General features: G+C 41.3%; 1 protein-coding gene across 5 annotated transcripts; it reads right to left on the minus strand.

Annotated features, from left to right (window-relative positions):
- CYP39A1 (cytochrome P450 family 39 subfamily A member 1) lies at positions 1–27202 on the minus strand. Of its 5 annotated transcripts, XM_009667956.2 has the most exons (13): positions 26800–27189; positions 19639–19774; positions 18119–18293; positions 15780–15929; positions 14744–14837; positions 13153–13251; positions 10689–10779; positions 9465–9598; positions 8492–8587; positions 6562–6650; positions 3560–3638; positions 2747–2834; positions 1–1594 (listed from the first exon to the last, which is right to left on the minus strand). In XM_009667956.2, the coding sequence occupies exons 1-12, from the start codon at positions 26974–26976 to the stop codon at positions 2784–2786; spliced, it is 1371 nt and encodes a 456-aa protein (XP_009666251.2). In that variant the 5' UTR covers positions 26977–27189; the 3' UTR covers positions 1–1594; positions 2747–2783. The 5 variants fall into 5 exon arrangements, with proteins under 5 accessions (XP_009666251.2, XP_068793098.1, XP_009666250.2 ...); XM_068936997.1 differs by lacking the exon at positions 13153–13251 and having other exon boundaries at positions 26800–27202; XM_009667955.2 differs by lacking the exon at positions 3560–3638.
- Between the last annotated feature and the right edge of the window lie 79 nt (positions 27203–27281).

Raw genomic sequence — 27281 nt, forward strand, 5'->3', positions numbered from 1 at the left:
TTGGAAAATAATTTTTTATCTTCACCGCTTTACAAGCTATCTGACTAGATATTGCGGACATTTCCAAATTCTAACATAAAAATATATGCTTTTGGGTAATGACCACACATGAAAAAAAGAGAATAGTTTTCAGTTACAGAAGAGATTCTCAAACAGCAGTTAAGAGTGGAACTCTTGGCAAGTTAACCGTGATGGGCTAAATTAGAAGTTGGACGAATCCTTGTCCAGCCATATAAAACATTAAAGTTTGTAAAACTGTCATATCCATGACTGTAAGCCAACCAATTTATGCATTAAACACTTTATTATTTTCCTATGGATCTTACTGCCATCATTTTTACTGCTGTTAAAAGTCCATGTGTTGTTCTTGAAAATACTTCTAAAATGATGAGTAATCTTTACTTAAAAGACTAAAAATATATGCCAGCTATTATAGTATATGAAATCTGACAGCAGTTAAGGTGTTGGTGTCTGAACTTATTTGACAGCTTCCTTGAACAACTTTTACTGGACACTTTTTATAGGATTTCATATTTTTAGATTTGTGCAAGTTGTTCTGTAAGTCATGTTAGAAGAAAAGCAAAAATATTCTAGAACTTCAACAAACAATTCATGAAATAACAATGGCTTTTCTTGCTATCACCATTCATTAGAAGCCAAAGACCATGATCAACCTTTCACTGCATATTCATGCAAGGAGCAATTCTGAATCCTGTGGAGCGAATGAAGACCAGTGGAAATTTCAGGTGCTCCAATGGGACAAGAGCCCACCTGTTTCCCACGTTGGCCGTTCTTCAGCTACAAATGCATTTCATTTGTGATCAGTTGGCCCCCACTGCGTGCAGAGCAGGCCAGATCTGCCCCTAGCTATACAATGATAGTATAGGAAGTTGTTCAAGGAAGCCGTCAAATAAGTTCGGATACCAACACCTTAACTGCTGCCAGATTTCATATACTATAAATGGTGCTAGTTTATAGTGACTGAGATCCAGAGGTCTCTACTCAGCACTGTCCTATATTTTGTGCACACTGGCCCCAGGGAGCCATATGGTGTTACCGCTCCAGTTTCATACCACAAGGCAGAACTTTGGCCTTGGTACGAAGGGACTTGGCCCAAGGGACCTGCTTTTCCAAGGGTTCTAACACAACTTCCATAAACGATTTCCAAGCACAGCAGATTTTTGTCCTGAATGGCTGGTTGGTGCATTTAGTATACCAGTTAGACCTGCAAAGGCTGCAGATAATTTGGCCCACAAGTTACAAACACAGCAAGACAGTTTGACTTTTAAATACTGGGACATAGGCAGTCCGGATAAGAAACACAGGTACCACTACACCGGCATGGCATACCACAACACAGAGCATGTACGGCACTTGAAGTTAAGACCTTTCTTGACAACTTAACAGTTCTTAACTATGATAATAGATTTGAACATGTACGTTATTCCAAAGGGAAGCAGCTCAGCGGCCCGTTCATCTGACGGTGACCGGCAAAGGAAGGCAAGTCAGTGCTGGTCAGCTTTCATTCCCGGTACTTATACAGGACCCGGAACGGTGCCATGGGTTGCTGTGTCCCCACTAAATGTAAAGGGCTCTGTAAAAAACAGAAGACCAGTAGAAACATTTAATGTTAGTTAGTTAACAGAATTATCATCTTGCTCTTACTCTTAAGGTTATAAATACAGTTTCTCAGAGCTTTGGTCTAAGAGACTCAAGACCCAATACTGAGAGTATTTCTTAGCTCCAGTGAAGCCATTGAACAGAGCCTTTGTGTTCGCTTTTTCTTCCACTTGCTCTGACAGAGGATGCTGTACGGGATCTTAAGAAACTCTGATGGTTTTGACTGGTCTTCACTCGCACAATTTCCTGTGGATGCAGACCCAAGTTACAATCAACTCCAGTGAGAGCTGGCGTGGTAGCACATCATCTGTCAGGAAGAGGTAACCTTCATCCCTATTCTGGGTGGACTTTCTACCACTACTTGAGATAAACTTCTCAAGTTCTTTCAGGAGAGCAAAGGAATTGAGTTCTCCCAACTTTCAACTTCCCACCTAAAGAACAACTCATTAAAGCCCATGTCACTGTAAACATCTCCCTCTTCTCCTTGGTGGTTAAGCTCTAGAGCATGCATGTCATGTTTAGGTCGTGACATGCAGACGTGTTCATTTTGCAGTGCTCGTGTTTGTGAGGAACAACGCTTTCTGGAAAGCAGAAAGGACACAGTGCAAAAGGGGTACGAAATTACTGCAAAGAGAGGAAGCACAGTGGAGACCGTGTCAGTCTCCCTTACGTGCCAAACCTCTCTGAGTCACAGTTGCTTATCCTAATCAACTTCTCTTCCATCCCTGAATAAGCAGTGTAAGGGCACTGGTAGCCGTGTTTTGAGACCGCTGCCTCTGATTTCATGTCAGCTTAAAAGTATTATTAATCCAGTCCCATATTCATTGCTTTTGTGAGTGGCAGAAAGTAATTACAAGCCTCTTATAATATTTAGGCAATGATGAGACAAAATGGTCTCTTTGGTGCATTCTTGTATAGATGGAGCAGCCCATTTTACATCACTGGAGTTACTCTGGATTTTCTGAGTAGAAATGATGACAGAATTATTCATTATATGTTTTATAACACTCCTTGCAGCATTTTGCTTCATTATACATAACCACAGTTGAGCATGGTTGTTTAGCTGAGCATGATGAATGAAGGACTGAAAGATATGGAATGTTAAATAAATGCACAGATCATTTACCTCCTTTGGTACTGAATCCAAAAGAACAAATTCATATTTATATAGGAATAACACAGTAAACAACTGGATTTCCATGATAGCAAACCACCTGCAAGGAAAGGGAGAAAAACGGTGGATGTCCAGCATGACCATCACGCGTGTGCTATTATCAGACAAGAAACAAGATGTCTTTTGCACATTTTACATTCCATGCTTCAGTTCTGCCTGAAAGTTTATCTTCAGTAGGAAAATATGCTGTGGCTTTGTTCTGCTTCATTAGTCAGCGAAGAACACGAATGTAACGGCTGCCCCTTCTTTCCGGTGAAAATTTAGAACTACTGTATCCCTCTGACACCCTATTTTAAAACTGACTCTTATCATTATGGTTTTTTCCACAGTGTACACAGTTATGATCCTCTAACACTTGCTGACTTGAAATAACTTCATAGGAGTGAGAAGAAAGTCAAATATAGAAAAAGCTATATGACTAATTGTGCTATATAAAGTTATATAATACAGCTGGGAGCCTGATGACATCAGAGTAGCTGTGACAGCGGGAGTTATTATTTAATGCGTCAGCATTAGAATGCAGTATGAGACCTGAGGGTATGATTTTTTTCTATAACATACTCAGAAAGCTCTTCCCTAAGTCAGTCTGGAGAAGATTTCAGATGACTGCAGGTGAAGTCCTCTAGGCTCTTGTTTTTTAATGTAGATATATACAAGAACTTTCTGCATTCAGGCACTAGCTCATACTTATGTCGAGTCATAGGATTACTCACTTGTGGAATTCAGACATATGTCTTAAATACCTCGTCAAAATTGTAAAAGTACCTTGTTCTTCCACACAGTTAACTTTCCATTATCTGAGAGATGCTGGAGAACTTGGATAAAATAGTCATTGGGGAATTCACTGCGGAGAAAACCACACGATTTAACATGGCGTCAGTCTGGACTTGGCCTGGCAGGTGTGAAGAGGAAGCTAATAAGCCCCACGAGACCCAGGCTAACTCCCGCAGAGCCATTCAGACCTCCGCACTGAGCTGCTCTGTGCTCCAGAGTAGGAGGATGCCTGTTTGTTTTGGCGTAGCTTCAGACCCCAACTATCTCTGTGATTTCACATTGCAGTTACCTTGAGATAGGGAGCTCCTTGTGACCTTGAGCTCAGGACCCTGCAGCACAGAGACATTTGGACAGAAATGAGCTCAGGCAGGACTCCAGCCTAACTCAGTGCCAGCAACACTGGACAAAGGTGGCCTCCTTGGAGTCACTCCACTGTTTGCACAGTTCTGCCTAGGGTGATGGCGGTGCCATTGCTGAGACACCCTCGCTGGCTTTGCTTGGGCACACCAAGCTGTGACATGAATGGGGCCAAGTAATGGGTTGGAGCTTCATGTGGAGGCAGTCAAATTGCCTCTAGGTGGCCCTGCAAGTGGAAGACCTGCTGTTATAGAGGGCTGTCCTTTAAAGCTGGACGTGGGCTAAACAGCTCCAACAGCTCTGTAGCACCTCTGTATGATGGGGTTAATCTGCAATCTGTCCAAACAGCATTGCATTGGATAACTGAAAACTGATTGCAGCATTCCCCATCATTAAATCTCAAAGTGCTTTACCAAACAGGTTGCTGTTGTTATTCTGCTCTGCAAACAGAGATACTGAGACACAAGGACAACAAGTATCATTTACATCCAAGGCTGGCCAGCAGGCCACCTCAGGAGGAACCAGGAGAGGAAAGCAGGATTGCTGAGTCCCAGGCCATTGCTCTCTAAACCACATCACAGTGAGCAGAACCCATGAGCTCTCCTGCAGCTGAATGCCCCCGAGTTCCCACTTGTTTCTCATATTCATGATTGACTTCTAGAGCAGTTTTCCTCTAAAAACTCTCAGTCACTGATGCCTTTCTGTTTTACCTAGCGATGAAGGAGTTTGACAGGGAAATACTCCCTCCAATGTTGTGTACAATGCATTACTATGTATTTGTGCCGTGATGCAAACTAGTAGCCCAGCTGTGGACTGAGATTCTGCAGTAAATGGAGCCTGAGGATAAAATTATAGCCATTTTGCTAAAGGATTTATACTGGCAGCATAAGATAGGAGACAACAGACAAGATGCATGCAAGGTTAGCCCCATCACACAGGCAATAGTTATCTGGTTAGACAAAAGTCTTGTGACATGAGTTGCTTCACTGCCACCAAACTTTTCCCCTAGGTAACAAAGAAAATGGCACAGAAATGGCTTTGAGGGACTTCTTCCCGTGTCAGTTTGCTAGCATATTTAACAAGTAAGTTATTTTCTAGCTTTCAGTTTGATTAAATTAGCATTTTATTTCATGTTGACCTATTGCAATTTGTGAAGAAAATGAAATATTTAAAAATGTCATTTATAAAATGCCAGTATCAAATTAAATGAAAACTCACCTTTAACTTGAAAAATTCTTGTTTGGCTCAGATATACCAAGGAAACCTGCAACCTGGGATCTAGATACATCCTTTCATTTAATTTCCTTTTTTTTCCAGGACCACTAGATTATCCTTTTAGCATTATCAGCGGAAAAACATGAAGGCATGTGTTACCATGTGGCCTGCCAAAGGGTTTGAAAGGACTTTTTGTCTGTCAGCAAATGAAAGGGTCTCCATCTTTTATCTGTGTAGAAACATTTATCATTTTCTTTTTAATCACAAACTTACTTTACAGCTATTATCTGAGTTCAGAGAACAATCTGAACAAAGAAATAGGTCAGTATATATAAACAAACAGCTTTCAGTAATATTGTTTTGCAGCTTGTCCTGCACCTATGGATGTCTCTTGTGAATTCTGCTGTCGCCCTTGCTGGGAATGAGGCTGTGCTTGTATTTAGCACAGGAATATGGTAAAAGCCACAGAGGTACAGCAGTGAGTAAGCACTTTCCTCTGGCAGGCCTTGCAGTTTTACTCCTGGTGGCTGTCTGTAATATCTTCACAAAATGTATCTGACATTCATGTCCAGCCTGCTATATGGTGCAGAAGAACACAGATCCTCTGTGACACCCTCTGGATTCCTCACTCCAGATGGGACTTCTGAGTTAAACTAACTTGTTTTAAGAATTCTTGGTTATTTGGTTCCTAGAGGAGACCAGGTTTGAAGGCAGATAACTGAGCGCAGAGATGTCTGAATACAGAAAAAAAAAAAAAAAGCAGCTGGCTCCCTGAGACTTGTTCCACGAAGAGGGAGAGCAAAGAAAACAGCAAAAGAAAACAGCAAGAAGCATCAAGGCTGGCACTGCTGGAGGATAGAAGAAAGGCACAATCTGAGATTTAAGCCTTCATACTATTGTGTGGGCCTTAATGCAAAGACAAGAGATTTAAACACAGAGGAACCAGTTAAGACTTTTAATGATTAACAGAAATGTTAATGGCATCATGGAGGATGGCAAGAGACTCTCAGACCAAAGAAATGTTCTTTGGATTAGTTTATAAGTGTTTTATGGCAACCTAAATGCCTGTGTGTATAAACTGGCATGCTTGTAACTGGAGCAACTCTCCCTTGATGAAAAGGCGCCTCAGGAGCAGCAGAGCCAGGCTGACTTTTCTCCCTGGGGAGAAAAGTCCCAGTGTATATCTCTTGATACGCTAGTCTCAAATTCTGCTTTTATATCATGGCTTAACTTGCCTTTTCCAGGAATGAAATCACTTTCAAATCAGTTTCGGCAAGGCCCAGATTAATACTGAACATTAGGGGACTAACAGAGAGCAAAACAATGAAAACACTTTATCTCTAAGTGTAAGAGGAGCCTGGTTCAAGAGAGCTGTTCTTTGCAGGGTTTGGGAATAAATAAACCCCAGCTGTTTCACTGACCTTCCTGGACACTGATGCTTCCCTCCTCCGAATGCCACAAAGCTGTCCAAGAAAGCATTCTTCTCTAAATTTGCCTCTTTCCAACGATCCTGTGGGAAGAAACTTTTTTTTTTTTCCAAATCAGGCTTATATAAATAAAGCTTAACTTTATTTCTCTAAGCTAAAAATGACCTTGGACAGCTAATCCTCAATACAAAGTCGCACTGGTGCCTTTTTTTTTGCATTCAACCTGTTATGGTTAGAATCTGGACTGAAAAATCAGCACCCTCTCAGGGAAAGAAATGAGCTCCCCATTTTAAAGACACTTAGGTGCCTCAAAGTTCTGGAGAGGTTTTCAAAATCACCCGCAAGAAGGCATTCATCCTATCCCTCTCCTTACTTCTAAATCCTGTATCTTGAGCTGTTGAAATGCCCGTAAAAATGTGACCTTTTCCTTTCAAATACAAGTACCTGCAAAATTTAAGTTCAGACTTTGATCAGTGTCTTCTCTCAACCCCAAAGTAGTACTACAGCACACAACTTACGTTCTTCCTTCTTACAAACCATTTCTGAGACACTGTGCACAGACAAATGCACAGTGTTTCAGCTGTCATATGAGAGAAAGGCAAGGATTACACAGAAATGAATGAGTCCAGATAAAGGAGGATGTCAGCTCCTTGAGAGCTGACTGTGAAGTTAAAGTGTTGAGAAGCAGAGGTGGGCACCAAAAACCCACTGAACCCACAGTCCTATTCCCAACTGCAAGCCAGTGAGTGAGAAAATGCACTATTCCCTACTAAAAATAGCCTGCCTATACCCAGGAAGGCTCCTTATTCCATCCTGAATTGCTTTAAGAAAAAAGGAATAAGAAGTGGAACAAGGCAGTAGGGGCTAAAATTTGGGTGGGTTAGTATTGACAAAAGTAAATCTCTTGAATGCTGGGTGACGAACAATACCACCCTCCAGAAATTCAGTGCAACTGAGCCCAGGCCTTCAAGTTACACCCCTGTGAACTTTCTTGTGGTTAGTCTTCTGATGAATCCATCTTCAATAAGACATAATCTTTTGTTTGGGGTTTTTTGGATCTCTTTCAGCTTAGACTAGTTAGAGCATTCTGAAGAGGAAAACTATTAACATCAAAATCCAATAAAAGCAAGAGAAGAATCTCAGAGGTGACAAAACAAAGCAATACAATTTGGAATGACAGTATCCAAGGGGGACTGCCCTATTCTGCTGGAAGAAGGATGAATTTCTAAACAACAAACCAGCTTGGTTTTTACCAATAAAGTTACCAGAGAAGTAAGTTGCTGCACCAGAGTTTCTGCCTGGCATTTCAAACAGGCAAGAATTGTTACAAGGGATTTCAAACTGGTGAGGAGTTTGCTAGAAGGGAAGTTTTGTTTTAAGTACTCCTTCATATATTTCTAAAAAAAGACAAACCATTCTATAGCGGATGGTGCTAAAAAGAGCAGTTACAAGCCTGCCCACACAGCCACCTGGAGTGGAATAATAAGCAAGAAACCCTAGATGAGCTACTGAATTAGCAGAGCTAATACCTACCAGAAATCATCTGACTGGAAGGACCCATGAACCTGGGTAAATACATGGAGATGAGATATACAAACGTCAGGCAGAGGAGAGCACTTGGAGCTTGGCTCAACGGTAAAGTCCATGGGGTCTTTCCACAATGGGCTTTGAATCAAGATTAAAGTGATATAAAGTTTTATCACTTTATTATATAAATCTATGTACAATCCAGAACATATAACCGAACTTAAAAGTCTTGCTTATTCCTTTTTCCATCATTTTCTCTGCATATGAGGTCATCCTCCTTCAGAGGATGGTAAATACCTAACTTTAAGCAAACTCAACCATATGCTTTTTGGTGCAAAACATGTGCAAAGGAGAAAAGACAGCAAAATAACAACAATGAGAAAAAAATGCAACTCACAGGCTTGAACATTTCCGGGTCAGGAAAATATTTTGGATTCCTGTGCAACCAATACGGAGACAACATCAGCATGTCACCTGCAGGGACGGTGAAATTCTGAAAAGGAGAAACGATTCTAAAGAGAAGTAGAAAACTCCTGGTTCAACTCACAAAACATTCCCTCCTTAGTTCTTCTCTTTCAACAGCAGAAGGTCCTGATGGAGGGTTAGTGAAGGGGGTAAAGCCATGGTGGCCACATTAAATGTTTGAAGCCTATTCTTACTGTTGCCTTTTATTACATAAAGGAAGCCTAAACAGTACTGATGGTGGAAAGACCATTTTTGTTGTACTTTGGTTTTTCAAGTACAAAAATAATAGAAGCACTATTTCTATCTTTCCTGCTTTCTTGCTTTTTGATGCAATTGAACTGCGTGTACTGTTATTTTTTTCTAGATCTTTTGTTAAGCACTGGCTTTCAAAATGCAAGTAAGTTCATAGGACAGTAGGCTTCCAAGGGGTTTTGGTCATTCCTTGAATGGGCAGGAATACTGATTCCTGAAAAGAGAGTGTTTTTCTCCCAAATGTTTATTTACGGGGCTCCTAATACTTTCCTTCTGAACGGCAGTGAAGAGGACAAACAGAAGGGAGGGAGTTTTATCACTTACTAAACTGCGGTCCCTTCCACTATATTTATTGTGTCTCTGATTCCTCTTTCATATACCTTCAGCACAGTATCTTCCAATTCGACTCAATTCAAATTCGAATTCTAATCAAAACTAAAGGCAAGACTGGGAGTATGAGAAGCAAAACTGCTTTTAAATTAATGATGATTACATTAATGATGAATAAATCTGTTAAAACTAAACAGCTGATATATTTGAGACTTGTCAAGTCTCTCTGCTCACTTAATTTTATCTAGATCTACTGGGAGGGCTCTTTCCAGAAGAATCATAAAACATCCTTTTGGAAAAGAAAAAAAAACCCAAAACCTCACCTGAATTCTTATTGGATTTACCACTTTCTTGGTGATTGCTCCTGGCGACCTCAACCGTATGGCTTCCAAAGTGCACCATTTAATAAAAGGGAGCTTCTTAAGGTCATCTTCAGAGACTTCTATTTTATCTCTACCTGTTGTAGCATGAGGAAAAAGGCTCAGTGTGAAAGTTAGATTTCACACTTGTTTTGATTCACACTGACATATCTTGTTTTAAAGGTTCTGATAGAATACCTCTAGACTTGGGACCTTGCCTTCCTTCAGAAATTTTCTATTTCTGAGTCAATGCATGGACCAAAATCTGTACAATTTAAGCCCAGCTTGGATAAGAAATGCCTTTGACAATAATTTTAATAACTGCTAAGTAGCTGTAGATATGGCCTTGGCCAGACCAGGTGAAACAAAGCTCATCTTGGAAGTTACAAACCCCTGGACTTTTCTAGTACTTGGGTAGGATACTACCGGGAAATATCAGGGACAGTAGGCACCAAGACAAGGGGTCATGGCTCTCAGGCTACATTGACACTAGTAAATAGAACCGAGCCAGGAGAAAAGCTTGAGCACTGGTTCGTGATTATCTACACTGTTTAATTATTGACATGTTTCCTGATATGGTTTTGACCCATGTCAATTAGGAGTCTTCCATGAAAGTCTAAGCATGGTTCAGGCAACTGCATATGAACGACTGCTCCCAGTAGATGACTGAGTTTTGAGGGTAAGAGAGATTAGTCATGTGGGAGTGAATCATGCTAGACTTCAATTGGCTTCAAATGAAAGAAAAGAGAACAGTCCCTGGCCTGTTTTTCCACAGAATAGTTGTAACTCTGGTGGGTTACAACTCACCATGATGAGTTTTCATAGTAAGTTAACATACCATGAAAAGCAGCTGAGCTGAAAGACCTAATCTAACTCCATCATAGATGTGTGAAAAAAGCATGAGACTGGCTAACAGAAAACCAGCTCTAAGTGACAAGCGTGGAATGAAGCGACACATGAATCCTTTTTTTTTTCTACTTTCTTTTGCTAATATCAAAGGTGGTTTTGCATAAAAATAAGTCATAAGCATATGCTGAGTAAAGAACTCACAGCTTGTCCGGGTGTTATGAGTAGTATCCTTAACAGCAACATTCAAAATTCCCGGCCATTGACCAAGTGTGCCATGTGCTGGGCCAACAGGGAAGAAAACATCTCTAGGTTCCAAAAGGATGTGATCTGGTTTATTACCTGCTTTGCCAAAAACAGAAGCCAGGTCTTCCATGATTTTCTTGTAAATGGAAGGACGGGACAGGATGAAAGCAAGGGTCCAAAATGCAATCTAAACAGAGATGAAAGTACTTTAACTCGTGAAAGCAGAACTGAATTACAGCTTGTAAGTATCTCTGTAGCCAATCACTGAGGCAGGTGAAAACATTTGCACTTTTTTGAATGTGCCTGGTGTTGTCAAGATACACAGAGAGCTGTACTTCCTGGATACGTCCACATGTAAGATAATACTGTAAAACAGATGACCTCTATTGATTTGCTAGAACTATAATATCATATAAAGGAATTTAAAAAGAAAGAGTCTGAATTATGCATCTCATTTTTATTCCACTTCCTCCTTTAATCGGGCCAAGACACAGGATGATAACATGGTATGCAAATCAGATCCAAGTTTTAAATGAAAAAAAAAAAGGTAAAACTTACGGGTAAGCAAAAGCCATGTCTCACATATTAACAGCTACCACTTCTACAAAATGCATGCTGCTCTCAGTTACCCTTTTCCTATTGGGGGGTGTAAATTTATTGAGAACATTTGCCCTTGTGTCTAATCAAAGGCTCCAGGAGAGAAGGCTATAGTAACAAAGACTGAACGTGAAGCTCTTTTCCTGCAGAGGAGTCACCCCGTTGAATTCAATAGCAATATTAGGCAAATAACCACTCAATAACAAGAGTAGAGGGCTCAGATCCTCGGAGATTAGGTCTGGTCGTCTGCTGTGTACTTACGCATTCCTCTTCAGTGAGCCTTATACAGCTTCTGCTTTGAGCTTTGAAACACAAAAGCCTCTCTCTAATTTCAAACAACTGGATGTTAAAATGAATTCCTAAATTAGAGCCATTTTACGTGATTAGATTTAGCTGCCCGAATGGAAAAAATTAAGTAGTGAAATCCTACCAATATTAACAGAAACGAGGTTAAAAAATTTGCAGAGCGCTGTCACTGTGACTCATACTGAAATGGGCAGCAAAACAAAGGGTAGTGTATCCCCTTTAGAAATAATTTGCTAACTGATTATGCAATGAAGTTGAAAATCAAGAAATTTAGGAAAGGAGAAAATCCTCTTACGCAGAATGAAATCAGAAGGACTCCCAGCATTGCCAGGAGTATTTCTTGCCAGCTAGCAAGAGACCTAGTCTGCGCACAGATCTGGTCATGAGCCATCTGTGTGGATAAGCGATGAGAACTCTTACAGTTATTACACAAATAGTCCCACGTGGATGCAAATCTACTTCTGTAAAACAAATCTGGTAGCTTATTTTTCTTGTACAGCAGTTGCACAATGTGCCTTCAGTCTATGGGTTGAGGAAGGATAACTGCATTGTTTCAGATAAAAGGGTTTAACTTGTGAAAATCCCCTTTGGAAGGTGAAAGGTCCTTTTTCATAATTCCAGTCATCGGAACAGTGGCTTGTGACTATTCTGAGAAACAACGAAATATCTGTACGTCTATTTACAGCTGAATATTACAGAAGTAAGTAATGATAGTGTTATGGAAGGAATGTCAGTTATCCTGATAACAGACGGCAGGCTATGGCTCTCACTTACACCAACATGTAAATCTACAGACACCCCAATGAAATGGATAAAATTACTTTAGGGTGAATTCTAGCAATATTCGACTTACAAAAAATGAAGATATATCCATTAGTGGTGCCTATAAAATAACGTATTATCATTTTTTTAGAATCACATTTGTAACAGGAATACCTATGCTGGAATTAGCTTAGTAGCCATGGTAAATAAAGGATGTTTTCGCCGCTATAGATTTTTCATTTGAGAAATTCCTATAAATGTCTTTGGTTAGCCTCATTTGTGTTAGATATATTGAGCTTGTTAGTATACATATATCTGTATCATTCATTCATCAAATCCATTTCTAACATTGTCAAAACTCAAGTGGCAGCAGAATCAAACTGTTGCCTTCCCTGCCCTGAAGCAGCATTGGCATTTGTACAGTAGATCCTTTAAAGTGAAAGAGCCAAATTTACTCATGGAATAAGGAGTTCTTTGTTCTCAGTAGATTTGCACAGATAAAGTCACCCTATATTATGATTTTGATATTTTTACAATTGGGAATGTCAGAAAATTGAAAATAGATTCTCTACTATAACACAGACACAGTGCTTCAAAACAACAACGAAATGCTTTTCACAGCTTAGTACTCCGATCTGAATATATAAGAAATACATGTTCCTGAAGTGTTGTTATGATAGGGGACAGCACAACTTAGGAAAAATACAAGAAAAGCTTTTCTTGTCATTGTTTCTGTGACCTTGCAACCTGGGTCTACTTGTAGTGATATATGTGGATGTGATAATCCTGTCTTTGGAATATATGCAGTGTGTATGACCTCTGGTTCCAAGTCTTTGCTTCCCAAATACAGGCTTTTGAACAAGAAATAAGTTGTTTCTAAAGCTGACATACTTACAGGGACAGCATTTGCTTGGGAAGCCCAGAGCATTAACAGACCATAATTGGGAGCCAGATGTCTTCCCTGTAAGTTATCCAGGACATGTTGCAGTAGGGTCTGTTAGAAATTAAAAAAATAATAATGCGTATTTCCAAAAAAATATTAAAATATAGCTTAGGCTAGGGTGTACTAAAATGCAAGGATATAATATAACAGTAGTTTATCAAAGAGAAATAATGTTAGTTATGGGTTGTTTGCAGTCACAAAATAAGAGAGATGACAAGGCTGTTCAGAGAAAGTGGGACTCACTCACAGGCAGAGGGCCAAGAGCAGTCCATGCACCATGTAAATCCCTGCTGAATACTTGTGCTGCTCTCCATTTTCTTAAGGTTCTTAGTGGACCTCATGCTCTCACTCCTCATTGTTGCTTGTATGTGGAAAAAGAAAAAAATCCTTTTTTAAAATTCCTGCTCTATTTTCTGTGCTTTGAAGAACTTGAAAGCTAGATGGAACATATTCAGTGAATGGAAATGAAGAAAATGTTCTGTCTGTGCCTGCAAAAAAGTGATTGTTACGAAGAGATGGTCTGATATATTGGCAAACTCTTTAGTTTTGCTTTGTTAGTGACTTCATTAGCTTGATAGTCTTTGAAACTATAGTAACTGTGTAATGTTCTCACATCAGCTTTTGTTTACAGCATTTACTTAAATAAAAGGCAATCATGTATTCAAGGCAAAGCTTCTTGTCTAATTTCCAGAGGGAAAAGGCTGACCTTGAAGAAAAAGCGATTGTTACTTTTCCAAAGTCCCCTAAAATCTAAGATACTGAGTATGTCTCCTAGTTTCTGCACCTTCTTACCTCCCACTGTCCCAGATTTTCGTTTCTTTCCATTATTCAGGCTGAATTTCCTCAGGTTTATTTTAGGAAGCATACTGAGGTATGTAAAACTTCTAAGGTCTAAATAAAAGTTGGTTTGTTTAATAATCTGCTTATTAATCATTTGGTGGATCAAAATTCCCAAACTATTCTGCTCTCACATTTGTCAGTCGTATTGACAGAACTGCTTCCATAGCTAAGGAGAATAACCAGAGGGACAACTTATCACAGCTTTGACACAATCAATATTTAAGGTACTTGGCAATCCAGCAATCCAGCAATCTGCTATTTTCTCCTAGTCTGGCTGCTGGAGGATCTACTCACTCTACACCAGCGCTTAAAAATAGTACATGCAAGATTTTGAAATCTGACAGCCTAGTCCCCTCGGAAAAACAACTGAAGAGGCCATTCTCCTGACTCTTTAAACTGCTCACTAAAACTATGATAACAGAGGTTGGCAATGGGTCATAGCTCCAATCCCTTGACTTATAATTCTCCAGAGGAGGATGTTAATTCTCAGAACCGGAGGAAACAAACTAAATTGAGGAGTGGGGCTAAAAATTACAGGTCTCACCTAACACAGATGACAGCAGTACTGAACAATTAAGGTACAGCTATTAAAAACAGATACATTGGGCCTATTTCTTCCAGTACTGAGATAATTCCTGCCCTTCATTCCTTCAGCCAGAATATACAGCAAAAAGTCATCTATTTCACAGCCTTGGATGTTTACCTTGGATGTAGTCTCCGAGGGGTTGGTCTTTTCAGCATCGGACACCACTTTCTCAAATAATTTTAGAAGCCATTTTTTGGATTTAGACCAGTTCCTATACAGAAAAGCAACAAACAAGAAGCACTTAAGTGAAGCAGGATAAAGCAACTTTGCCTTTTCCGTGAGAAGGACTCCTTCTTTTCTTTGCAAAAGTCCCTGGGCAGCAGTTAGCTGATGAACAATCAGACGTCAATCTGATTGACAGCAGTGTTGACTCACATGAGGAACAGCAGTTGCTCAGGGTCTGAGACCTCCACCTTGACTAGGTCTCATCTTGCAGCCAGGACACCTGTGACTTGAGATTCCTGGATTTTCATATCAATTCCACTAGCTTTCCTGTGTGACTTTGGAAAGGTTGTTTAGGCCAATCTTCTGAAGAATAATCCCCCACTGAGAATACAGAGGCCTCATTTTCAGAGCATCCCCAATTCTCTCTGAGGGCAGTTCTGAGGTGCTCAGAGAGAGCACGAGGTCCAAGGTGCTGTCCTGGTCCTGAGAGAACCAACAGGCTCTGCAAGATCTTTGGGGTTCGGCTGCCTCTGCGGCCAAGGTCAGCTCTGCAACAGTACCGCCAGTACAGCCTGGGATCAGACTGCTGGGAAAATAGCTATGGTGTGAACAAGAGCCCAGAGAAGCCTCACTGGGGCCTCCCTTGGCTTGGGGGCCACGTTTAGGCTCAAGCCTTTGTCCCTTCTCCCTGACAGGTCCAAGATTGTGCTCAGTATGGAAGTCTTTCTCCTAGAGAAAAACCTAATGTTGATGCCTATCATCTTGCCCACCTAAGCAAGGTTACTTCAGTTTTATGCCAGTAAAAGCAGATGAGACTAGGTCAGATCTTTTTGGAGGTACCTAGCTGAAAGCTTGCCTGACATGAGGGTACACCATAGCTAAAGCCAGCACATCACCTCCACGGGAAGGCTGCTTGTAGCTGATAATTACAGCAAGCAAAATGCCCCTAATTGGTTCACCATGTGCATCGTCTCTGCTCAGGAATTACCTCAGGAAGCACTCGGGCATCTGAGAGGCGTACTCGAAGTCCTCATCATACTTTTGAAAATGTTCTTCAAACTCCTTCATTTCACTCCGGCTTGTTGGACAGACACCTTTTCCAAACAAAGTATTCACCACTGCTGGATACATCATACGCCTGCGAGCACAAGACCACCATGACTGACAGGCCACAGGGAAGCTCTTGCAGTAATTTTAGGCCAGGATGCAGTGTGCTGAATTGCCAAGATAAGTAGCTGTGGGACTTATGCCCCATTGTTGTATGGCAGGGCTGGGGCACAGGGCTCATACTTCACTCGCAGCAGAGGCTGGGAGACACAGACCTCAGGCTAGTGCTCTGCACGTGGCTGAATTTCACCAGTTAACATTTGTTCATATGAGCAGAGGCAGAGCGCTGAGGTCTCTTTGGTCAGCCTTGTGCACCGAGGCCCCATTCTCCACATTAACTCTCTCTCTTATTTCAGGTTAACCCAACTGGACTTTCTGGACGTCACATAACCCTTTCTGCAACCACAGTCTTTGCTGGGTTCCAGCTACTGCTAAATGGGTATTACAAGCAATAGTGGTTTCGCTTTCTTGAAAGATCATAAGGAAAATGGAGCCACCTGCTGGCTTTACAGATTTAACCTTAAGGCAACTAAATAACAATTATTCAGGGCATTGTATTCCAACTCTTTTACTTTTCCTTGTTTAGCAAAACGCTAAGAACAGATCATACTCAAACCAGATTTACTGTGGATTACTCTTATGGATCCGGCAGTTTATAAACTAGGCTGTGACTGGTGTTTTAAATTTTAGACAAATACCATCTGATTCAGATTTGTCAGCTTCATTTCTAAGATTGCCAGAGGATGCTGACAGTCATGCCATTGGGAAGAATTCCCTTTTTCCCATGGCTGCATCAAGTGTGCAGCGTGGAGTGATGCCCCATGTATTATTTGCACACTCATGGCTGCAGTAACCCTGTCTTAACCCATGATCTGTGCTGGTGCCGGTACAGCACAGAGCAAGAGGTCCGTCCCTGCCCTCAAAAACTTGACACTAGGTAAAAGACCACAGACAGATTCAAATGGGGTGATAACAAGAAAATGTGAGACAATATTAGCACGATAGTCAGTGCTAATTGTCTGTTTTTTCATAAGGCATCACAGGAGAGCAGAACTTGCAGAGGCTAGTGAGGTACCTCTGCAAATACGTAACAAAGAAGGAGCACAGGAGAAAGCTGATGGGAAGCAGGTGTCTGCCTTTGATCCTGAACTAGAAAGTGCAAAGAGATTGAAGAGGTGGGCTACGAAAGACCTTGAAAGTGAACACGCTTGCCCAGGTTAATTGAGAATGGAGAGACAGTCAGGAGAAGAAAAGAAAGGGGAGCACAGCCAAAACAACAGACCCCGAAAATGCCCTTGCTGGTGAGCTCTGAAAGGACACGCACAGAGGAGGGTTGCGTTTGTTGCAGCCAGAGAAAAGGATGTCAGTGCAGAAGCAGATGAGATGTTGATCTCAGAGGAGTGGTAGGGGAACGCCACAGGATGCATGGGTATGCATCCACTCTTGAGATCAGTGGGACTGAGTGCTCAAAGACCTGTTTCCCTACCTTTTTGCCTAGATAATCCATACTGCACTAATTGAGATGATGAGTGCCCAGTGCTTTGGTTGCAGTGAAAAGCTGTATCTTAGATGTATTAAGTAGAAAAACTCAGCAAAAGACAACTTGGATGTGAGATCTTAGAGATAAGGCCAGCCAAAGGCAATGTTTAAGTCGTAGTTCTGATGGACAGGAAAGACACAGGTGTTATCCATAACGATCAGAAAGGAGCAGGGGTTAAAAGCTCTGTTGCTGCCACGTGAGACTGCCAATTATGGGTTTTTTTCACATGGAGGATGAAGTTCAGGCAGCAAGAAGTAGATGCAAAGATCTTATTTTAACAGGGCCAGGACTAGCCCATAGCATCCCCTGGATGTTACGGGGAATTTTTCATCCTTTCGAAGGTCAAATAGTTTTGTCTGTTCAGAAGTTCCTTTATAAACATGTGAAGCTTTCACCCAGTGTTTTGGGAAATAGTATTTCCTCGAAGATGCTGCCTTTTCTTTTTTCTTCAAAATATGCAACTCAGATGTTTCTCCTGGTTGGGAGAAACACCTTTGGGTGTTTTGGGATGAAACCTTGTCAGCTCTGTAAACCACCCGACACCATGAAGCGGTCATTGGTATCCCGACATAGTTTTTCTAATACCTGAGGGCCTGAGCTCCTGAGACACAGGTTTATGCTACTGTCTCTACTCCCTCATAGGACACCTGTGCATTAGATGTGTTGCAAAATTCCCTTACCTTACCAGGTCATTGAGGTCGCCTGTTCCCTCATTGCCCAGCTGTCCCATGTGCTCGTGTAGTTCCTTACACAGAGTGTCCGTGAACATGTGCAGGTTAGAAGGACCCATTTTCCCCTTCATCATGGTGTACAGGTTACCGTGATTCTGATAAAAGGCTTCTGCGGGAACAGAAGCTTTAAATACAAGAAGAAACAGAAATTGGAAAGTAGTCAAGGTAGATTTTCGTAGAATGATACAGTGAAAATCTTTTACATATAGCTGTGACCCCAGTTTAAATGCCTTAAGCCTCATATTTCTAGAGTGAAATTCCTTCCTTTTGACCCTGTAAAGATTTTGGTGAGCCCCTTTGCTGCGAACAACAGTCTGTGGAGCATCTTTCTGCCTCACAAAGCTTCACTGTGGGAACCAACAGTCACATGATTTTTCCCTTAACTTTATTGTGGATGTACAGAAACGCTCATGCATTCTACAGAGAAAAGAACTGAAACCAAAATGAAAAATAAATGACAGTAAGAAAAAATAGCTTTGGTCTTGATGCTGGCATATGTGGACAGGCTGAGAGAGCTGGGATGTAGCCTGGGGAAGAGAAGGCTCAGGGAGGATCTTGTCAATATGTACAAATACCTGATGGGGAAAAGTAAGGAAGATGGAGCCAGACTTTTCCCACTGGTGCCCAGTAACAGGACAAGAGGCAACGGACACAAATTGAAACACAGGCAATTCCACTTAAACTTAAGGGATTTTTTTGGTTGGTTGATTTTTTTTACTGTGAAGGTAGTTGAACACTGGAATAGGTTGCCCAGAGAGGTTGTGGAGTCTCCATCCTTGGAGCTATTCAAAACCCAACTGGACAATGACCTCAGCAACCTGCTCTAGTTGACCCTGCTTTGAGCAGGGGATTCGCAATGGATGGTCTCTAGAGGTGCCTTCCAACCTCAGTGATTCCGTGATTCTGCAATTTAATCTCCCTGCAACTTGTTTATCTCTCATTTCACAGCCCCAAATTGTCAAGCTACTTCAAGTAATTCCTGTCATTGCAATTGCATATGGACATAAGGACCAATGGTAATGATATATCACTGGGGATGGGAGGTATACCACATCACGCTCTGATCAAAGTTATCCTAGAAGGTAACAACTAACTATTACTGCAAGCTAATTTTCTAATCAAGTGACAGGACAACATACTCCAGACCTTGTACACATAAGCAGAGTGTCTAGCTGCAAAAAGGGCCCTGATCTCTAACTGGGGTTGCTTGATGACAGAAGTAATAAAAGCCCCTGGTTCAAAAACCTTTCATCACTTCTGACTGACTCCAAATCACTTTGCTGGCTTAATGGTCTGGGCCACAGAGAGATATATGATGAATTGCATTTCCCCTTAAATTTGTAGCATGGTCATAGGCTAAGACAGGCATTTAAGGCATGATCAAAAAGCCATGTGCTTTGGATGGGGCCTTTAATATTTCTGGGTAACTAGATTTGATTTTCATTAAATAAGAGAGAGATCTCATTTACCTGCATTCTGGACAGCTTGTTGTACTGCCTGCTCAAAATTTAAGTCTTCAGATGTAAAAAATGCTTCAGCCCCTTCTTCGTCGGTCACAAAAGTAAATCGTTTTCCCAGAGCAAATATTGTGAATATGGGCCCATACTGGAACACACAAGGATTTTACATTACTTTCTTGCTAATGCATTTAACGGGAGCCCCAACAGGACTTCACTAACACTGAGAGGTCAGGCGAGACGGCCTGTTCCTTTTTCTTATCCGTATACCTTGGTTCAGAAGTGCATAAAGTTGAATATAAATCAGAGCAAAATTTGTAGACTTACTATGGATCAGAAGGGAGCAATACAGGTGCCTGCCTGACCTCTGGCAAAACAGAAGTTTCCTTCTCTGAGCCCAATATTATATGACTGAAATACACGACAGTTCAAACAATATAGCCAACCTGGATTTAAAGAACTTAAGGAGTGACAGATTCTCTACTGTATCCCTTGGCTGCCACAGTAAAGCACCCACATTGTAAAAACTTACAACCCCACCTATTTCAAGCTGCATTCTTGTAACTAAAACTCTCCAGCGCTGAGTTTTCTTAGCCTTTTTAATTCTCTAGTTCAAAGAGTCTGCCAATATCAAAAACCTCTTTCTTTCATAGGTGTTTAAAGACTAATCCAAGTAGTTAACACTTTTCGAGCAGGATCCATTGAGCCTGTCAAACCTTTCATTTTAAAGAATGTTTCTGGCACCATTAATTATTATTTTGTTTCCTTCTGATCTTCTCTAACATCCTAGATTGCTCTCAGAACTTTCAGCAGTAACAATTCACTTCCAAAATCCTACATTATTTAAAAGTTCATTGATATTGGTAGATACTTTCAACTGGTAAACAAACATGCAATATCTGCTGGATGGGAGATTTAGATACACAATCAGAATTAGGAAAAGAAGGATCTTTAGCACCTTTTTCTTAGTGAAGTTGATTTCTGATTACAGGCAAAACCTTTGGAAATTGAAAGCCCAGTACTTACATTTGTATGCACACTGCAGCCTTTTGGCAAAATTACCGTACAAGTGAAACAGCTTGGGGCTTACATGAAGTCTTTAGACATATCAAGGAATTTGATTTTCTATACCACGTTATATTGCTGGCTAGGGTGAAGAGAGGTTTTTTGGTTGATCTGCTTGGAGTGCTGGAAAGCCTTAAATCCTCCTTGCTCACACTGCTGATCTCACCTACTTCAACCATTTCTGTTGGTGGTAGTGTCTGTACTCTAACGGCTGCTTCATCAAAAGCTCTTTAAAGCCAAGGAAAAGTTTTCTCTTGGCATCAATTGAATTTTGATTGTGTCTTTCAACTGTAAATTATTAAAGAAAGAATAACTGTTTAAACTCCCTGGGTGATAATAAATAAATATGGCTATAATAAAAGTTAGCTTGCTCATGTTGTTGTTTCACGGTTAACAGCATGTCCTGAGCATCAGGCTGGATAAAAGTCAATGAGTTTGTGCTGTGCTTGTTTTTGATTCAGATTTTTTAATTTAAAATTAACATTAAAGTGGAGTAAATTAATTTTAAAATAAAATAACATTAGAACAAATAGCAACCTGCAATAATATGTAATTATCCAATAAAGGTCATACTCAGTTAAAGACTAGGACACTTTATTTTAGGCAATTACATGTGAACGAGACATCTAAGCTCTCATTCTAGTCAATGGAGACCTAATCTATTCAGTCAGAGAGGCCTAAAATTCGACTCATCTGACCGGCTACTACCTACCTGTATTTATGAAGATCAGCTGAAATGCCCTTAGACTCCACTGACGGTACAGAGTATGTGCCTGCCCCTTGATCATATGCAAAGCTCAGACACAGAGCTCACACATAAACACCTACAGGAGGACAATCAAATTCTATGCCTTAATCTTCATTTGAATCCCATCCAATTTACTGAAATCTATGTAAAATAATTCAAATTAAACAAATGTTGAATTAAACATAATTAAAATAAAAAAGCTCCACAAAGGGCCTCCAGAACAAGTCAGCGCAGTTAAATAGCAGAGTGATGACGGATATTCAAAGTAATAACCTACCTTTCAGAAAACAGAAATTTATCTCCAAATAGAAAAATGCAAATAAATATGTTTCCTGATAAATTAAGTGTAAAATTAAAATGCAGCAGACAAAAAATGGTTTGAGGATCAAACTGCTAATGGCAACCCTCCACCCCCAATAACGTTTTACTTTTCCAAACATAGCAGATGCAGGAAGTCTCCCAGTGTGTTGCTGAGTCTGATCAATGCTCAAGGTGTAAAGAAACCAGGCGGGAAGCAACTGGCAATTGGCAATTTACATCAGTTTAAGTCAAGTTCCATCTTGGAGCCTTTCCTTATGGGTGCTGGACATCGGTTCAAAAGAAATATTAAGTAGAATAGGCTTGGGAATGACTTGACCAAGTGCCAGATAAATCAATACTAAATATTTTACTTTGAAAGTCTAGAGGGCTTCACATATATACACAAGAAGATGAAGGCTCTAAATTAGCTGTTAGCACTTGTATCCTGAGTCATTTGAGAGCATCAGCCTAGCATTCAGCCTTTGAGAAAAGGAAACAAAATGTTGGAATTGCTAGGAAAGGAGTGGAGAAGGGACAGCAAAACATCATCTAAATCCATTTTCTGCCCACACCTCCAGTTTAACATGTATTTCTGCCCATTCCATCTCAGAAAGGATATAGTGAGCTAGGAAAGGTACAGGGATGGACAGCAAGGATGAGCAAAGACACAGAAGTTTCAATAAAGGAAGACACTAAATGGACTTAGATCCCCGAGCCTGGAATGGTGAACAGACAGTAATTATTCCCTATTTGTCACAACGCAGAAACAAAGAGGCACCTCACATAAGCCAATTGGTTTAAAAATAGACAAAATAAAATACTTTTTCACATAGTACATAGTTAAAATATGGAATTAATTGCCACAGGATACTGAGGAAGCCAAAACTATAAACAGGGTAAAAAAAGAGGATGAGGGTATCATATTTAAATAATCTGGATGACAATTCCAGACTAGACAGTCCCAAGGCTGTCGACTGCCAGGAAGACTGGAGGGTGTTTTCAGAGAAGGTGTCCTCTATCCTGGATGGGTTCCTTACACCCTTTTGCTAAGCATCTACTAATAGGCACTGCTAGAGACAGATGCCAGAACAAACAGACTTTTCATCTGTCCTGGTATAATTATTCTGATGTTCTAATATAATCAAATCTGCTATTGAAACAAGTTGTCAGAGCAGTTCTCCGTTTACCACTGTTGCGTATGGGCAGACTGCAATGGAGCATGGGTTATCACCTGCCAACACTGTGTTCCCAGATGACCGTCTTGTCTGAAACAGTGTTGTAGACCTGATGATATATATGGAGAAAGCAAAATGAAAATCCTGTTTGGAATTAGGGCCTAAGAAGCTGCTTTCACTCATGAAAGTGAGTGAAAAGTTTTTTTGAAAGAATGAGAAACACTATAGTTAACAGCAGTGTCATGATGAGAGGCAGATCTATGCTTGCATGAAAGCCGCACTCTAGAGAAGTAAAAACTGCTGAAGAAGGTTCTCCAAAATCCCAAAGGAGGGAAACAGAGGATGTAGAAACAGCCATTTTGCCGGCAGAGCTGTCAGAATGGGAGCAATCGCTGCAGGCTGAGACAGCTGCAGTCACGGCAAGACGCACTGGGAGTTGGGTGCAGCAAGCTGGTTTTCTCCCCTGGACATGGACACACACATTTGGAGTTCAATGCCATGTCCTCTCTGTATCTCAGGGACTTAAGCACCTTATCTTATCTGTGGTCTTCTGGCCAGCTGTGCCTGGGGCCAGGGACACAGAGCAGTAGTGACATAGCTGATGGCACTGTCTTCAAAGGCACTTCACCAAAGCCTTGTCCTCTGCTCCAACCTGTTTCCCCTCCATATGACCTCATGTAGCATCCATGTCCCTTGCCTTGCAAGCCAGAGAGCCAGGCAAATGCTCCCTCATACAACCACGCATAGCGAACAAGGTTGAGAGGTCTCCAGCTGAGTCCTGGGATGAGGTACCATCTCCCAACACAATCAGCACGCTGAGAATGACGTTTAAGGGAGACCTGCAGGTGCCCAAAAGAGTGAAGAATAACCTCAGGGATTAACCGAACATTTCTTGTTAGCCTAATTAATAAACTGATGGGAAGCATTTGAAATTCCTTATTACTCTTGTCATGTTTGCTCGGCAAAGTGGGGAACCACATCTTCTGAATCTAGCGTTAAGCAGCTGTACGTGGATTTATGTTGCATGGCGGCTCCTGCTACACACCACTGCCCATTTCGGACAACCTGCAAAACCACTTTAACTACCAAGGCAGCTTAGGAGGAGGAGGTGGTATCTTTTATTAGACCAGCGTTTAAATATTTCATTAGAGCAGGGGACCTTACTTTTATTAGATCCACTGATGACATATGGAGAAAAAGAGACAATTCTTGCAGCCCACATACTCTTCTGTAGGAGGAAAACAAGAAGCAGACTTCAAGCAAATTACGTAACGGAAACAATGGCAGTTTTGATGTGTTTCTCGATGACTTAAAGAGAAAAATCAGTGAGGGATATACACAAAAGGGATGATAATACGTGTTAACCCACTAGGACAGAAAAAGAAATAACTGTCACTTTGGAAGACAGAAGGATTTATCTGGGGGAGGAAGATTCTAATTTTGAGAGTCTCCCTTGAAGATAATGACCTTACCTAGTTGAAGAGCATTCACATTGCCTAGAGTCCATTTCTGAACGCGCTTGTCCTGCTTGATCCTACTGAGGACTCTAAACCCTGTCCCGGCAGTATTAAGGAGCTTGAAATGACTGAAAATATGCTTTGTAACCTTTTTAATGCCTGTTAATGACACCTTTGGTGGGCAGTACCTGCTTTATTTGCTTGCGCTGTGTTACAATGCTTATTCCTTTAAAAAGAAGCAGGTATAAAAGGGCTTATCTTTCCTGGCTTCTGCACACTGTGCCAGTGTGGCAGGTGGGAAGGGGAGGACTGTGCCTTCCCCAGAGTCTGTGAACATGCTCAGTCAGAAGAGCTTCAGGTGCAGAGGGAGAGCAAAGGGACAGCAAGAGAGGGGGCTTCACCAGCGACCAGGAGCCTGCCGGGAAGAGCGTGGTGCGAGCACACAGCTGCCCTTGGGGACAAAGGACTGAGAGGTCCCTCGTTGCTGAAGGGAAACCACAGGGAGAGTTTGCAGTCAGAAAGACCCTGAGATGCTGGATAAAGAAAAAAGGTAAAGGTCCTACCTGCAAACACACGGAAAGCACAGGGAGATAAGAAGGGCTTCTCTTTCTGCCCTGCCTCATTTCCAGTTTTCTTTCATTGAAAATATTTTTTGTTCTAGTTTCTGTCCTAACAAAACCTGGCTCTTGGGTTTATAAAGCCCTTCAGGTGTTTTTGGTGTGCTCAGATGCCGTAGGAGCTGTCACAGCACCAAGAGTGGCCTAAAGGGACTCCAGGTAAATGAACACCAAAATCAGTGGACCTGACGCCACTAAGTTTGTGTGTGTACTTCAATACATCCTTTAGCATATAAAGGTTCGTTCATTCAGACTGTGAATGTTGTGTTTTTCACCCTAAAACATGACTCTTCTGTCAGGTCTGTTTTAAAAAATCTCATCTAAGAGATTTTGCGAAGAGCTTCCTGGGAAAAAAAAAAAAAGCAACTAAAGCAAGCTTAAGTCATGGTGAAACAACTGTCCCCACAAGGGATTCTCCTGGAAAGAACAGTCTGGCAGACTGCTTTAACCTGATTGCTACCAGGATATGTTTTCAACAGAACAGCAAGGTTCTGTAACAGCCTCCTAATAAAAAAGTCAAATAAATATTATGACTGTTTTTTAAGTGAGGCTTGATCAGTTTATTTAAAGGATTATATGACATGGTTTCTGAAGCAGTAGGAGAATGGACTTGAATAAGCAAGCCCTCTTGCCTCACTCCTACATTTCTGCCCTTAGATGATGGAATAAATAAATCCATTCATTATAATGTTATGACAGGATTCACCTCACTTAGTACCCTGCCTTTCAGTTTACACAGCATGCATACATGAAGGATAAAACAAAAACATATTAACGCAATGTAAAAACTGACCTGTTATGCTCACAGAAGCCAAAGAACTGAAGATCTTACTTAAGAGCTTACTCTGTGGTGCCTCCAATGTGCATTATTACAAGATTCACAGATCTTGATGCTCTTCTTACATCTCCTACATCAGCTGAATATACTTGAGCCTCTGCTTTCATTTAACACTCTGAGTTTATTACACCCACTGTTGCAAAGAAGTGCTTGTAAACATGAAAGCTAATAGTTCAAAAATAGAAAGCAAATTCAAAAAATCCAGTATTTATTAATAATTTTAAAATCTCAGGATTTTACAGCAGTTTCATTTTTAGATAGTTTTTGCAAGTGGTGGAATGTGTGATCCTTCAGCGTTGAATACCTGGGGCTGATTACATTGAATCAGCGTTAAGTAATAACATCACTAATAAAAATGTGAAGATGTATTTTCTGTCAGTTAGTATTAGCTGTCTGGAAATTTGGTATCTAATGTAAACGGATTATTTAGGCTCTCTCTACAGATAGACATAGAGGAAAAAAAGGCATGTCCGGGGGGGAGGGGGTGGTGAGCCTTCACACTCATCTTTCGCACATTTTTTAGGACGAAACAAGCTGCCTGCCAGAAATGCCTCTCTCTCTTGACTCTTCAGGGACACCAGCTGATACTGAGACTGGGACAGAAATCTCCCCTAACTTTAGGCACGCAAAAAGCTAGGCTGCTGGTCCCAGTGTCTGTCATAGGGCTTTCCAAAGTATCTGAGACCCAGATTAACACATAGGCAGACTGCAAAAGCAAAATGGCAAAGGTGCTAGGTCCAAACAGGACGATCACAGCACAGAGATCGCCCCAGAATCAGCTCCTGGGCTCAGCAGCTTTGCTGATACAAAACTAATTCTTGTAAGCTAAATGGTCCTGACATTAAAAAAAGAAAAGGGCCTGTCGATTTTGTGAAGGGCAAACTTACTGCTGAAGTTTCTCCTGTCCCTTCTCCTTTCTCCTGGCAGTCACCCTGGACACACCCACGAGCAGGCACACCATCACAGCCATTACCTTGCTTCTAGCTTCCTCTATAAACTCCAGGGGAGCTTTCCCGAACTGGAACGCAGCTCCAAACCAAGGGATCCAGCTCCCGATGCAAGGAGGGGAGCTCGGGTGTTTCAGCTGAAGCAAAACAGACTTGACAATAAGAAGACCCAGGATTGCTGCCAACAGGAGAGCAAGAGCCATTTTGCCTCTTTGCTGCCTGCTGCAGCGGCTGCTCCGCCTGCTGCAGCACCCAGCGCGGCTGCGCTTGCCAGCATTATCCAGCTTGCTCAAGAGGGCCTCTTTTAACAATCTTGCCAGCTGATCACTGCCATGGAGACAGGATGTCAAAAGCCAGAACAGCCCAGAAGCCGAGCCCTTGTTTTGGAAAAGGCTAAGCAAGTTTTCCTCAACTCTGGGACGAGGACCAACTCTGTTGCTTGCAAAACTTAGATGTTGCCGTGACAAATCCTTGAACTTTGCACAAGGGAAACGTGGAGTTGCTGGAA

The sequence above is a fragment of the Struthio camelus genome, chromosome 3 (assembly GCF_040807025.1).
Source record: "Struthio camelus isolate bStrCam1 chromosome 3, bStrCam1.hap1, whole genome shotgun sequence".
NCBI lineage: Eukaryota > Metazoa > Chordata > Aves > Struthioniformes > Struthionidae > Struthio > Struthio camelus.